Genomic DNA, 15,564 nt, shown 5'->3' with positions numbered 1-15,564 from the left:
GAGTAGAAGACTGAAATTGTCACAGCTACTTATATGTGCATCATTATATATAATGAGGAAAAAATCCACCATGACCTATGATCTATTAAAAAAATAATTCTTACCTCTTTTTGCCTGTTAAACCTGTTCTTACTGTTATTCCCTTTTAAAAAAAAAATGTGCATTTTTGGGAGGCAGATATGTTTACCTTTGACAAACAGTTTGAATTTTGTATGTTGTAGAGTGTTTATTTTCTGTTGTTGTTGCTATTATAAGTGTAATCTCAACCTCTTATTTCAGTGCTCTGTTACCAGTGACATAGATTTTCCAAAACAAGTCATCCCCCTAAAGACTCTCAATGCTGTTGCTTCTGTGCCTATAATGTATTCTTGGTCTCCCCTTCAACAAAATTTTATGGTAAGTTTAAAAAATCATGGGAGGAGAAATATTTGCTGAAAAGGGAGCATTTTAATTTTAGAACTAAACTGCTATTTAGAACTTTGTTGCCAGTTACCCCTTTGTATCTTTTTGGTGTCAATAATAAGGCTCAATTCCTCCAAATCAAATATTTATTACTTAAATTACAAACTAAACTTCTGACCTCATTGAACCTCAATATCTAGCAAATGCTACTGTAAAGAGAGTTCTACTTAATTCATGTGATCTATTATATTATATAGCATTTAACAAATGCAGATTTATTTTAGAGTGTGTGTAATTAGCATAATAAGAAATGTTTTCTGATGAAATTTAATGTATCTATGTTAGAAAGACAACTGACCAACATACCTGTAGTAGAATAATAATTCTTATGGAATGAAGAGAACTTACTCCTGAGATAGTGGCTGTATAAGATCACCATTATGTATAGACACTGGAACATATCCTTCTGATTAGTTTGTGTGGGTACAAGTTCTAAAGATAGATTTCTGATATASGTATTTGATTTATTTGAAAAAAAAATAGCTTATAATAAAGTTCTTTTATGGTATTTTATATAGGGTGACCTTTGCTGACATGGTTGTGATTGTAGTAATCTTAGCAAAGAGATCTAAAACAGCTGGTTTTATTGGTACATCTAAAACATTTCCTTCTGCATCTTTTTATACTCTTAATACTTTTCAATTCATCACTGTTTGGTTGTTTTGCACTGCTATAGATTCATCAGCAGGAATTAAAAAAAATTGGAGGTTCTATTTGAAATATCAGAAGATAAAGCTGAATTTCAAGGTTCTTAAATTCTACTAGTAGGATACGGGAGTATTAGACATTTAGTCTATATACAGACAAAACAAATTTGGTAAAGGAGTTCAGATTAAACAGTCTGGCGTATTTCCATGCTTGCTGTTTAGACTATTTGGATTTAGAACCTTTCTGTGTATCTGTGTATGTTGTTTTTTTTTTTTTTTTTTTTTTTATCGTTTTTTCTTTTTTCTATCAATGCAATTAAAACGTGTTTTCTATCGTGTGTTACAGTGGAAGAGAAGCAAGGAAAAGAGAAAGATCTTATAATCAAACAAACACTTCCCAAGGCTGGGTAGCTTACTGTGTTTCAATAGTAGAAGCTTTATGCAAACACCTTCTTAATGTTAGAAGCTAGTGTCAGTATCTTGAGCTAGTCACCACTAGTGCAAAAAGTTGCTAAACAAAGATCAGGGGGTTGTTTTATTTATTTATTGAATTGTGATAATGTGCTGTAGCTGTGAAGCTTGTTTATTAAGTGTGATAATTAGCCACTCTTAGATTGTGAAAATGATAATGCTGAAATGGTCACATGTTTACAAATTATTTGAGGAACRTTACGCTGTCATAATCGTAAATGTTTTTACTAGGTAGAGGATGAAACTGTTTTACATAACATTCCATATATGGGAGACGAAGTGCTTGACCAGGATGGTACCTTTATTGAAGAACTGATCAAGAACTATGATGGAAAAGTGCATGGGGACAGAGGTGAGCCCAAACACTTGGGTATACTAATCCCTTCTTAATTACTAATCCCTTCAATTTTGTTTTGTAAGGTCTGATGCTTGTGTGCAGAGTAGTATCTGTAGAACCCCTATTCTAAGCAAGCATTGGGTGTAACAGTCTTCCTTATTTAAATATATTGTTTTGCATTTTCAAAAGGCTACGAAGTGTTAATGTAGTAGTATGGAGAAAATGAACACTCCCTCCCTCCCCCTCAGGAACATAAAATGAYTCATCTAGGTTTTACATGGAGAAGTTCTTGGTCTTCAATTTTATGTTGAGAGCTCTGGAACGTAATAATGTAATGTCCTTAAGTGTGTCCTGCTTAGCAGAAGGTGGCAGGAGAAGATTGTTGAATTCTGACAACACTTACAAATGTGATTTGACAGAACCATTTTTGTATGTTTTTCCTTACCTTTTTATGTTGGAAATTAATACATATTTTTTTCACTGACTATCACAGATGATTGGGTATTTATAACTTCCTCCTCTTAAAACAAACCTGAGGAAAGTTGTACCCTTCTATTGGTATATTTTATAGTATTCCGCAGGGATATTTTTCGTCTTACTTTTTGTGGGAGCTATACTGCGTGTGATATCATCTGCCTCCTCAAGTTTGATAAGGTCTCTGTGAATAAGCAACCCTTTAGTTGCTTTTTTTCTTTTTTTTCCCCCATGAGTCAAGTAGATCTGTGTGCTTTACGAGCCCACTCACAGACTCATACGAGCCTAAGTCTTACAGTTATAAAGGTTTCTCTGWCTAATCTGCTTTCCCTTTCACTTAAATATATTTTTTATCTTTTCTTCTCTTTTTTCTTTKTYTTGGGGGGGGAGGTGAAGTAATTGTTTCTTGCAAATTCTTATTGATTATATTTCTGTTAATAGTGGAATGATGGAGAAAGGGAGCTATGTTTTGAGTATATTGTGTGCTGCTCATGAAAGTTAAGCCTGTGATTCAGTAGTAAACGCTACTCTGTCTTCCACTGATCTTGTTATTAATGTCTTGAGAATAGCTGRTGCCTCTCTTATTTCATGAGTAAAGTCATGTCTTTTTGCCTTTGGTTATTTTGACAGATGTACTTGCTCTCTGACACCCAGAGAACTTGTTAGGTCAAGATAATAACTTAATCAATAACAGAACACATATTAATAATTATTAAATGATTATAGCTTTTTAATTAATCTTTTAACTATCTCAAATCCCAAGCTTATGATAGCAGTTACTGTTATTATGGGTCCATCATAACTATTTATCTAAAGTAGAAAGAGTTTCGTTTTTTTTTTCCCCTCCCAATTTTTATGTGAATGTAACTAAATGTAAATGCTGTGGGAATCTATAATTCAGAGGATTTCTCATGTAGGAGGCAAAATTGTAAATTGTGCTTTGGGAACAGAAATACATACTAACTTAMGTGTCTATATTACTATTCTATTTAAAGGTATTTATTGTTCTATTTAAAACATCTTAATGAAGTACATGCCTCTTTCTATTGTCTAGAAAGTAATATATCTATTGGCTTCCTAAAAGTTAGTTTCACACCTGACTCCACTCCAGGTTCAAAAGGATAGTTCTAAGCACTACATTCTCTACACAGTTCTCAATTTTCTTCCCTCTCTCCCTTTTTAAAGAAATAACAATCACTTTTCTGTCAACATTAACTACAGTTTTCCTCCCTGCAGAAATGCCTTTTGTCTATCTATGCTGTCCTCTGAATTTCACAGCAGAATCTGAGCTAATGAGCAGATATGCAGCATTATATCCTTCAATTTTCTATTGAATTTGTTGCATATAACTGAACTCACCTTGCCAGTAGGATCTATAGTGAGGAAGAAGACAGTATAGAACTACCAACGACAAATGTGAGGATTCCTTAGCTCCCCAAGGAGGATAGTTTCATAGTATGTTTGCCTGCAATACCAGACTGGCTTAAACTGACCATATTGGAATTAGGATTCTGATATAAAGTCTCTTAAATAGTCTGACTAGTAATTTTAGTTCCTTTTTTATTTTTCTTGTAAAGAAGAGTTTTGTTCTTGTCTGCTAGTATGAAAATGAAGAGTCAGGAGTATAAATTCGACAAGCTTCTTTTCCAGTCCAAAAGTCAAATACTGAGTATTTTTTAAATCAAGTGTAGGGAATATTWAAAATAATTCATGTACACGTTGTGCTTTTCTGTTCACTCCCAATTTTGCTGAATTTCAGAATGTGGATTTATCAATGATGAAATATTTGTTGAACTGGTCAATGCACTTGGTCAATATAGTGATGATGAAGATGATGATGATGGAGATGACAATGCTGATGAAAGAGATGACAAGCAAAAAGATCGGGAAGGTAACAGGATGGGTATGTCTGTCTGCAGACTTTAAAATCAAGACAAAAAAAATCCTTTTCTTTACTCGTTTGATAAATGAAATTTGTTGAAACCTTTCTATTTGATAGTTTTCGGATCCAAAGTTGCATCATTTTCTTCATCATTTCCTTTGCCATTTAGTTCAAGATTTGCATAAAGAATGCTATGAAAAGTACTATTGCCAATTTGTGTTTCTCTGTATACTGAGACAGTCAAGTGCTAAAAAATAAGAACTTTTATACTCCTCAGAAAATAGGATAATACTATCCTAAAGTAGGCAAAGTACTGAATTGCCATCTCCATCTGCTGGTGAAATAATGGTTTGAGCAAATCTTACAAGTGCAGTTCTGTCAGCAGGAAAGATCGCTTTAAGCAGTTTAATCCAAGTTCTCTATAACTTAGAAATAAAAACCTTCATTTCTTTTTTAATAGGATTTTGGAGGAGTTTCCCTTTCTGTCAACACCTCTTTGAAGTAGAAAAAGAGCAGAAATATAATTTTTTGTTTGTTTGTTTGTTTTCCAAATTTTTGTTTTTTTGACAGAGAAAGAAAGCCACCCACCTCGGAAATTTCCTTCCGACAAGATATTTGAAGCCATTTCCTCAATGTTTCCAGACAAGGGTACAGCAGAAGAATTGAAAGAAAAGTAAGAAAGGATTTTTTTCTAGGATATATTGTTTTTATATTATGTAACATAGATTTCTTGACTTAAATATTTGATCAGGAGTGGTCCTCCCTGCTTCTAGGTTTCATGGCAGTTGATATGCAACTAATACTTGAAGGAAATTGATTACATCAGGCAAGACTAAAGAGACTGTTCCTTCCAACTGAATCAAACAATAAAGAAGGGTTGCATTAGCCTTCCTTGCAAACTATCAAAATGTGGGTGCTTAATAATGCATGCCACTCTTCTGAGGTGGGAAAGTAAAAGCTTCTTTTACAAAAGTCTCTTTTGAGGGATTGGTGAGTAATAAAATGAGTAGATGAGATTCTAGAAAGTAAATGCCATCTTTCCTAACAATTTTATATTTGTGTTAATGAGTATGGAATTAATAACTTGCCAGGTCATTGAGTGATGCTRATGAACATGCTGTTGCCTTTCTAGCAGGCACATAATTCTTACATATTTTTTAATTTATCACTGAAAATGTTGAGTGAAAATGTGCAGTCAAAATTTACATTTTTTTTATTATATTGAATAAATAACTTTCATTTATTTCTTTCAAGATACAAAGAACTCACAGAGCAGCAGCTTCCAGGAGCTCTTCCTCCTGAGTGCACACCAAACATAGATGGACCAAATGCTAAATCTGTTCAGAGGGAGCAGAGCCTGCACTCCTTTCACACGCTGTTCTGTAGGCGCTGTTTTAAATATGATTGCTTCTTACATCGTAAGTACAATTGTAGTATGCTTGTACATTGCTTGCTTTTTGGTATTCAGGAAACTCTAAAGTGCCCAAGAGTGGAATACAAAAAAAGAGAATAAGAAATAAAAGCACTAATATCTGCTAAAGTTTGCAAAATAAACTTGTGTTTGTCAACATGATTTTGCAGTGAATATTATATCTCAAGGAATTGAATGTCTCTGTTTCGGGTAGTTCGATATCCTTTTTGCATTTAGGGATTTCCATAGAATGTTTGATTTGGACCAACCTGATGCTACTTCTCTTTTTTTTTTTGTATTCTTGCAAGAAAACTACCTTGTCTTCTGTGTTATGTTTCTGCAGTTTATGCAGAGAAACTGAGAACAGAGTATGTTTCTCCTTTAAAAATATCTAGTCATTTTTCAGACTTGCTTTATCTTTCCAGCAGAGAAACTGAATATCCATGAACAGTTTTATCTTTTTATTCTTTCTTTCTTTCTTTCTTTTCTTTTCTTTTCTTTCTTTTTTTTTAATCCCCTCCACCACCAGTTTACTTTCTAACCGCTTTGCTTCTCTGTGGTGATGTGAAGGGTAATTGTTTCAGACAGTTCACTTTTAAAAAATATAATAGGCTTTCCATTGAATTCCCTTTCATGTTGCCTCATTCTTTGGTGGAAACAATTAACAAGAGTGTTAGTAGGGATGTTAGTTTTCATTTCAAAACATGAAGAGGGATGTTAGTTTTCATTTCAAAACATGAAGTGAGATTCTGAAGTACTATTTGAGACGATGATTCAGTTCTCAGAGAAAGCAAATGTGAAGGGGAATCTAATAGCCGAATATAAAGCGGTTTAGACTTTGATCTCCTCCATTTCAACTGCATTTTTTCTCTTGACTTAACGACTCATGTGTACGTTCCACTGTGAGTGTGCAGGCAKGTTGCTTATTTGGAAATACTTGTGCTTTGTCAGCAGTTACTCATTCAGCTTGCCTGTGTTCTGCCTGTATTTGTACTTTACACTGAAGGTTTTAAACAGTTCTAGTGCCTTTACTCTTCCTTAGATGCTTTTCAGTTTGAGGAGGAATTGGAGTTGTGCTGGGGGGGGGGAGGTGGGCAGGGGGTGGGAAGCTTTTCCTGTTCCTGATTTCTTTAGTACTTGTAACTTTTGGAGTTAGATCAGTTAATGTCATTTCTTAATGACATTCTATTGACAGCTCTTGCTTGAAAATACAAAGAGAAGCTCTTATCTGTCAGTGTTTAAGAATAGATAGATTTTTCTGGAGGTAAAGCTGCTGGCTTTTCCAGCCAGCTTCAACGTTGTCCTGTGAAGCTGTACATTTTGTTAAAAGCATCTTTGTCTGGATGACTTATTCTAAGGAAGTACTCTGTAGTCAGTCTTYATCTATAGGACAAGGAAGCAAAGCTGTATGTTATTTCTTGGCAAAACCATTAGTTTGATGTTTTCAAGAGTTCTTGACACTCATGATAGTCTATCAGGGAATTTATGTGCCAGTCCAGTTTTCCTTCTTTAAGAAGATTTTGTTTAAAATTAACAAGAAGGCATTGCTCAGASTTGAAATATATATATTTTTTTCTTTCTCCAGTAGCACCCCAGAGTGTTTTTAAGGCTTCTGGAGCAGTGGTTTCAGCCATTTTTCGCAGTGGTGTTTATGTGTATGTGTGTTTTGTTTTTTTTTTCTTTTAATATATTTACAAACTCCTGAGTTTTACAGTGAAGATATAGGCTCATTTAAAAATACAGTTGATTACTTAATGTAGTTTATGTGGATTTGCCTTTCCTAGTCACTTTCTGCAAGTCCTTAGAGTAGAACTGAAGAGGTTCGTGGACCACACAATGTGTCTACTGTTCTGGGGAGCCTGACATTGTTACTCCATAGCTTTGAGAGGCTAACTCTGCAAGACTTCTTTTTAATGTTGCAAAGGACTGGTTCATAGCATTCATTTTGCCATGCTTTTAAGTGCAAGAGCCAACCAGTGATACAGTCCAGAGTTGTGTCACTAATCTGCTATGGGACCTCAGCCCTCACAGTAGCAGCATCCTTTGAGCTATAAGTATTGTGTTCTCTTTCTCTCTATTCACACTCTTCAGATGGAAAACAAAGTCTTTAAAGATTGCCTAAGTTCTTGCTGCTGGTGATTTTTAAATCCCTTAACTGAGTCAGTGTTCTTTCCAAAGTGGTTTGTCTCCAAGGCTTCATTTTAAGTCATGCCTTTTGGTTAAAAAGGACTAATCAAGCAATCTCTTCAGGTTTTTGGAGGGCCAAAGTGGAAAGAAAGTTTTTTTTTTTTTTTCTTTTTCTTTTTTTTTTAATTAAATGCACCTTTGTTTCAAGATAGTGTGAAATAACATGCAGTACGGTGTCACCGATGAAAACATTTGATAGTTGCAGAGAGATCTCTTGAAGCTTTATTCACACATTTACTAGGTAGTTTATTTGTGAAGCCTCCAGACTGGACACTGAATTTAGCAAACCGATGCTTCAGTCACTGTTCCCTGTATGCATATCCAAATCCCACCTCTACTATGACTGGTTACTGCTTTGGATATATTAGTTCTTTCTGTTTTTTAATCTGTAGTAACACCAAAAAACCTAGGACTGTATTGTTTGAGCAGAACAAGAGCTAGGAATTTAATAAGAGCTGGGAAATTCAGTTGTGTGACCTCTTCATTTTTTTGTGAAGTTTCTAGGCTATTAGTCCAAACCCACCAAATTTATTGCCAGGAATATGCARTTCATTAAGAAAAAAACTACATTGGTAATCAGAAGGTTGCAGTAGTAGTTTTCAGTGTCTCTGCAACAACATGACCATCTTCTAAACAAAGTTGATAAGCTCCTACTAGCAACCTAATCGTTTACCCCATGTTCTATTTCATGCAATTGTACTGCAGGCTGATGTCCTGGCTTCCACAGGTGACATTGTCTTGATAAAATGTGGGGCTACAGCAATTGGCTTTCTAATTTGAAAGGGCCAAATCTCTGGAGGAGGCATAGAGAATAAAAAAAMCCCACAGATATTCTTTTAATCCTATTTTTGGCTTTGTAGTGGCCCCTTTTAGATTCCCTTTTTGTTAAGATTAGCCTTATTTTATGTAGTTTCAAATCTTTATTCTAAAAAGTTTGAGTTAAATATTGAAAAAATTATCATTAGATTTTTAACATGTCACACCCCTTGATGAGCTGGCAATCCCTTTATGTGCAGGTGATGACATTACTGAAAAAACTTGTGTACCGGCTTCATTTGCTGATAGCAAAGAATTATGCCTCAGTGTCTGGACTAACAAAAAATTTAGAAGAAGGAAAAATACCAGGTAGGGAGAATTTCCCAAATAGCTTGACAAGCAAATTTGTGAAGCAAATGTGCATTTCAGGCTAAACTATTGCCTGTGTACTTTCACATAAGGAAAATAATAGAACAGACCCCACTGGAGATAGGATGCAGGTGACAAATCACGACGTGAAGCAAAGGAAGAACATGCGATTAGTGGATCAGATCTGGAATTAATTTCTTAAGGAAACTAAAGAAGTAGAGTGTAGTTATTTAGGAAATYCTGCAAAATCTTCCCCTTTGAAAAAGCTTGCTACTGATGTTTGAAACATAATAGCTATACAAGCATAGTTTTCTTGTAACAAGCCTCCAAACACCTTACACAGTTTTGATAGATTCTGGCTATAGTTGTCAGTACTATACTATGTTAGATGTTTTAAAGTAGTCCAATATAAGATAAAGCTTTCAGAATAAATACCAAGCATAGCATATTTTTGAGGCATCTCTAGTTAAATAAAAATAAAAATAAAAAAAATAAAAAAAACGGGGCAAGTGTTGACAGGTTTTATTGCATTACAAACTAAACATTTTCTAGTCTAAAGAGAAACAAACTTTTTAAAAATAGCACTGATTTCTAGGCCCTTACACAAAGGAATTTGCATCTGCAGCTGATATGCAATAAAAATAGTTTTTATTTCTGCACAGTAGAGCAGTCTGAGGATCGTGGCTTGCAGATGCATTTATTGTGTTTTTAATACAATGTGTATTACATTTAATTACAGATAATAAAGTGATACAATATTTGATTAGTAGTACATTAATTTGGGGTTTATATGTGTATGTGTGTCCACCACTTTCCAGATACTAAGCAAGTCTTGAAACGCATTGCTTTCTGGAGATTCCCATGCATAAAATTATAAAATTGAAGAAATTGTGACTTGCAGTGGCTTCATCAGAGAAGCCCCTTTAGAAAGCTGCTGTCACTACTGATGCCAAAACCAGTGCTTGTGGAACTACATTGCAAACCAGATTGCTGAAATGAGATTTGCTTTTAAAAACTTTGTCTGTGAGGACATGTAAGCTCTGCCCRTAACAGCTGAAAAATATTCTTTAAAAAGAAAAGAACTGCAGTAAAGAAGTACAACCGTAAAAACTTGGTGGACTATTAAAATGAGAAATTTGTGTAGAATCCAGGAATATGAAGAGTAGGAAAAGCTGGTAGTTTATTTAAGTTGGAGGAGAAAGATGCAATTTTTGTGTGTCTTTTTGCTTTGTTTATAAACAATGTGTTTATAAAGAATGGCCCTTCAATATGGGTTAATATGCATCGGATGATTTGTTCTTTCATTTTGAACATTAGCATTTTCTATTCACTGAATCTTTAAAAATATAACCTTAAGGAGTTATTAAATATTTAGGGTTTATAATGTGATAAAACTGCAGCATAAAAATTTCTACGCTGCTCGAGAATTACCTTTTTTTTCTTTTCTTTTTCTTTTTTTCTTTTTTTTTCTTTTTTTTTTCCTTCCAGACAGACATCTGTTAGGCTTTCATGGAGCATTATGAAACGGGCAACTGGGACCAGGTCTCCCCCCCAACCCCGCACCTTGAGCGTTCTCTCCATTTTTCACCCTCACAGTTGTTTACACCACTGTTAACACATTTAAGGGAAAATAGTTTTTTATTGGTAACAGTTTGTTTCAAAAATGAGTTATATAACTGATTTAAAGGGATTTTATTTTAAATTGAGTAGGTCATTGAATCATGGAGAATGTAAAGTTAGTGTCCTACTGAAATCTATAGAGCRACACTGAATAATAATAGTAGCAGAAACACTGGCCTTTGTTCTAGTGTTGCAGGATTCCTGGGATTGTTGAAAGTTCAAGATTGTTCATTCTTTGTCTGATATTTGGGCTAGTGGTAATATCCTTAGGCAGGGTAGTATCAGAAATACACAGCAGAAATACACTGCTTGTTGTTGAGACCCAATGTACAGTCTTGTGCATTCAGATTGATTGCTTTTTAAATGTTTACCCTTTCTGCTTTAGGGTAGTTAACGTTACCAAACTATTGCTACACTAAACAGAAGTGTGAATGTTGCCAGAGTGATAACCGCGAGGCAAAATTATTTTATGCAGCTATTTTGTTCTTAAAATCAAAGTGTATGCTAGAGATTAAATAAAGGCTAGTGGTTCTCTCATAACATCATTGCAATATATGAATTTTAACGATCCTTTTCCCCCCTATTACCTTAGTTCAATGTCCACATTAGTCTTTAATGTGTTTTGTGTATGCACAGGTAACAGAGCACTGAATTCAATGAATATACTAGAGCATTAACTACAACTTCATTAAAAGTATGCCAGCAGATGTAGTTACTAATACATATAAAGATTTATTTTTCTTATTTGGTTGTAATACCCACTGGAGAATGTYTGGTTTCTTGATATTCTTTCTAATTTTACTGGATATTGTTCTGGAGGGCTTTTCTCCCCATCATCTCTCCCTAGGCATCCTCTTCCTTCATTCAAACAAATTCTGGTCATCTAGATGGTACAGAGAGGTGCTGACCAGATCATGCTTATGGGGTTAAAAGGAGTGTCTCTCTCTTTTATCTTTTCCTTTTCTTTTTCTCCTCTCATTCTTCTCTTTACCCCCCCCCCCCCAGTTTATAAGAACAGTAGGAATATTAAATAATGCTTCTGATGATGTCTTAGAATTGCTTTAAAAAATGCGCGCATGCACACACGTGCATAGTATGTTTCTTTTTCTGAGCATGGAGAATTTTTCTTCAGCATAGAGAAATAAAAAAGATAATCGCAGAAAACCAGGGATGATATTGCAGAAAGTTCCTTATGTGATTTGAGAACATRCGTTCCAGTGACAGTCTAGCTGCAAGTTTCCCAGACTTCAGTTCGTAAGGCAGTAGGTACTTAGAGTACTCACAGCTTCCAGGAAAAACAGGAAAGGCAGACTCTCTGAAACCATTTTCTTGGGAGATGGAGAGTGTTTGAGAGAGAAGAGCTGGTAGAGACAAGTTCTGGCGAAGGGAATGGTTGAGTGTTTGTAACATTGCTATCCTGTGATGCTATKGTAAAGGTGTGTGTGTTGCATCTGTAACATGCCTGATTCCGCTCTAAGTCACTATTATACGCTCTGAAAGAAGCCACCAGGATACCTGAGAGTAAATAGCAATAGATAGTTCTCTGCAAGTTGCAGACTTACTGTGGTGGTTCTGATCCATAGCGACTGCTTGGTGCAAACCCATTTTACCTTGCAACTAGGGAAGGCAAACTTGGATCTACTGCCTGGCCAAGGTCTGTGGGGTTGCTGCTTTTATTTTTGTTTATTTATTTATTGACAAGATAAAAATTGATTAAACTAATAAACTAATCTTAGAGGTTGAAAGAGAAGCGTTAATAGGAGAAATCCTGAATAACTTTCTTGAACTCAATAATAAGTAAAAATTTGTTCTGTTTGGGAAGGGAAATCTAGGAAATCTTCCTTGATGTATGMAAAAAATGTGATAATCTTTACAGATATAAATTGGCATATGTAAAACTTATTCACCTACTTTCTGTGTGTATTTAAATGGTAAGTCAGATGTCACTAGTTGGGATTTATTTTATTTTCTTTTTCCAGTTTTTATGATTTTTGTGCTGATTCTATGATTCTATGATTTTGGTAAAATTGGGATAAAAAATAAAAACAAGGTAAGCTTTGTTTCTTGGATACTATTTGAGATGAGATATCTAATGCATTCTTCTATTTTAAGACTTACAAGTGCAATATTTTGATTCTGCAGCATTCCACGCAACTCCTAATACTTACAAACGAAAGAATACTGAAACAGCACTAGATAATAAACCTTGTGGACCGCATTGTTATCAGCATCTGGTAAGATAATTTCAAGTGGACTGTCAGAATTCACTGAAGCAGTGTTACCTTATAGAATAGCAAACTATACTTGATCTTAGGACATGCTGCATTTTTGAATGTGAAGAATATAGATGTGGGCCGCTTGCAGCTAAATACGTCATGTTTAATTTTTTGCAAAAGAATTGCTAACTTCCAGTCATCAAATAAAAGTCTAAGTAGGAAGCTGAATAATTCTTAACTCTATTAAATGTAGTCCAAAATATTTGTAGGCCAAAAAAAAAAAAAAAAAAAAGAAAAAAAAAAGATTATCTCTTAATAGTGTGCTGCTGTCATTGTATCTAATCAGGTTGAAAACAGAGTCTTACATGTTTAGTTGTCTTCTAAGTTACATCTTAACTGAACACTGGAAAGGTTTAGTTAACGGAAGGAGGATTCTATCCAGTATTTGTGTTCTTAAGAAACAAAATAATGGAAAGTGGGAAACTCTTACTAATACTTCTGAATCGCATGCCTCTTCTGAATTTTCCAGTATGATAAACTAAGTATCTAATTTTCCAGTCCAAAAACTCACTACACATTATCATATCCTTTTTTACTAGAAGACGGATAACCACTGATARCATTTTGAAAAATGCAGTGTATGTACTGTTTAAGTGCCCTGTACAAGAAGAGCTCTTCTACTTTGAAGAGCATTTTGTTTGGAAAATCTTTGTTTTCTGTCATCAAGATAGATGAAAACTTACTACTGAATTATTTTTTCACTTGCCAGGCAAAACGAGAGCAGAACCGAAATACAAGCAAAAATGCTTTTTAAAAGCAAGTTTATTCATTATTGCATTGAAAGTATTAATGATTTAATTAAAAACACTTGTACATGCAGCAACCTTTAAAAACTACTGGGATAAATGCTAGAGGGCATTATCTGGAATTCATATGTACATGTTCATATGTACATGATTCACTTGCAGAATAATACAAACTACAATATGCACCTAGAACTTGTTCTCCCCAAACTTCTGACTACAAGTGAAAAACTTTAAAACTCTTGTACTGAAAATTGTAGTGCTTATTATGTATTTAGGAAGGCGCAAAGGAGTTTGCAGCTGCCCTGACAGCTGAGCGTATAAAGACACCACCAAAGCGCCCAGGTGGCCGCCGAAGGGGAAGACTTCCAAATAACACCAGCAGACCCAGTACACCAACAATAAATGTATTGGAATCAAAAGACACAGATAGTGACAGAGAAGCTGGAACTGAAACTGGAGGAGAAAATAACGATAAAGAAGAAGAAGAAAAGAAAGATGAAACATCCAGTTCTTCTGGTATGACTAAGTCAATGCTTCCATTATTCTCTTAGTTGAAGTGCTTGAAAGGAAGAATAAAAGTTTAGCCACGCCATCTTAGAAACCTTGTTTTTGAAATGTATGGAACTCAGTGAAAAGACAGAATAATTATATTAATCAAATAGAACCCTATAACAAAAGTTCCATATTGTCTCTTGATTATGTGTAGAGGTGAGATTGTGCCATTTTAATACTTACAAGAGCTATGTGAAAGTTACTGCTTTTGTTGTGGCACTTCATAAAACACCTGATTTTATTTTATTTATTTATTACATTTGGACAAGTAAGTAATTTGACAATTTCATGGGATGTGGAAAGGTTTTGGAACAAGCCTTACTTTGACCCATAATCTCAATAATTTTTTATTACAGAAGCAAATTCTAGGTGTCAAACACCAATAAAGATGAAGCCAAATATTGAGCCTCCAGAGAATGTGGAATGGAGTGGTGCTGAAGCCTCAATGTTTAGAGTTCTTATAGGCACTTACTATGACAACTTCTGTGCAATTGCCAGGCTGATTGGGACCAAAACATGCAGGCAGGTAAGAAGTGAAATTACTTACTAAAGATGATAGCTTTTTACTTTCAAAACTGGAAGGAAGTACATAAATACTAATATTAAATACTAAAAGAGAAAAGTTATTAATTGTCTTAGTTTTCCCAAGAATGGTGTGTTTCAGAATTCACTCCACAAATGTATAAAAGTTAGTTTTAAATCTGTTTTAAGTTAAATTTACGTAAGGTTTAAATTAGACTATCTGTTCTTAAATGACGAAAAAGATCAACTTTAAATATGTAGGAAAGAGACTATGACTGGATATAATCTGTAAGACATTGGTTGGAGGAAATCGTACTAACTTAGAAAATGAGTATCTTTCTACCAGCGAGAGATTTATCGTGGATGTATTATGGTATCTCTTGTTAGGTGTATGAGTTTAGAGTAAAGGAATCTAGTATTATTGCTCCAGTCCCTGCTGAAGATGTTGATACTCCTCCCAGAAAGAAGAAAAGGAAACACAGGTAAATCTGTTACTAAATAACCTTAGCATTAAATATAATAGTACATTGGAGGTACAGTAGACCAGTAGTAAATAAGAACACAAGGTATTTTGAAGGAAAAGTCATAAACTCTTCTGCTTTTCCTTTCAAAAATAATTTGCAGCAATAAAGCAAAATGGTCTCATATGTAAAGTGTTTTGCTTTCAGGCCAAAACACTGCTACGTAAGCAGGTATAACACTACTTCCTCTCTCACCTCTGTTTTAACCTGTAAAACAGCCAGATTCTTGTTAGCAGATTTCTATAGTTTATTGCTGAAAATATACAAACTAAGATTAGATTAGGAATACTCTACACAATTGGCTGTAAGATCAAGACGTTGTGGTATGATT

General features: G+C 34.5%; 1 protein-coding gene across 8 annotated transcripts in view; it reads left to right on the top strand.

The window, feature by feature from the left end:
• EZH2 (enhancer of zeste 2 polycomb repressive complex 2 subunit) overlaps positions 1-15,305 on the top strand; it is a 42,111-nt gene extending 26,806 nt beyond the window's left edge. For 7 of the 8 annotated variants that reach the window (XM_085306621.1, XM_085306615.1, XM_085306622.1 and 4 more), the window contains exons 4-12: positions 280-396; positions 1,812-1,932; positions 4,151-4,294; positions 4,844-4,946; positions 5,528-5,691; positions 12,759-12,850; positions 13,914-14,154; positions 14,547-14,716; positions 15,100-15,305. In XM_085306621.1, coding sequence (XP_085162747.1) covers positions 280-396; positions 1,812-1,932; positions 4,151-4,294; positions 4,844-4,946; positions 5,528-5,691; positions 12,759-12,850; positions 13,914-14,154; positions 14,547-14,716; positions 15,100-15,198 — 1,251 coding nt within the window. In that variant the 3' untranslated portion in view covers positions 15,199-15,305. The remainder of the gene's footprint in view (positions 1-279; positions 397-1,811; positions 1,933-4,150; positions 4,295-4,843; positions 4,947-5,527; positions 5,692-12,758; positions 12,851-13,913; positions 14,155-14,546; positions 14,717-15,099) is intronic. The other variant, XM_085306620.1, reaches the window with a different exon arrangement.
• Positions 15,306-15,564: the final 259 nt, after the last annotated feature.

Source organism: Rhea americana, unplaced genomic scaffold (assembly GCF_003343005.1).
Source record: "Rhea americana isolate MKP2758 unplaced genomic scaffold, rheAme1 scaffold_242, whole genome shotgun sequence".
NCBI classification, from domain to species: Eukaryota; Metazoa; Chordata; class Aves; order Rheiformes; family Rheidae; genus Rhea; species Rhea americana.
Note: the sequence above shows the minus strand (reverse complement) of the source record. Positions and strands in the feature narration are given on the sequence as shown.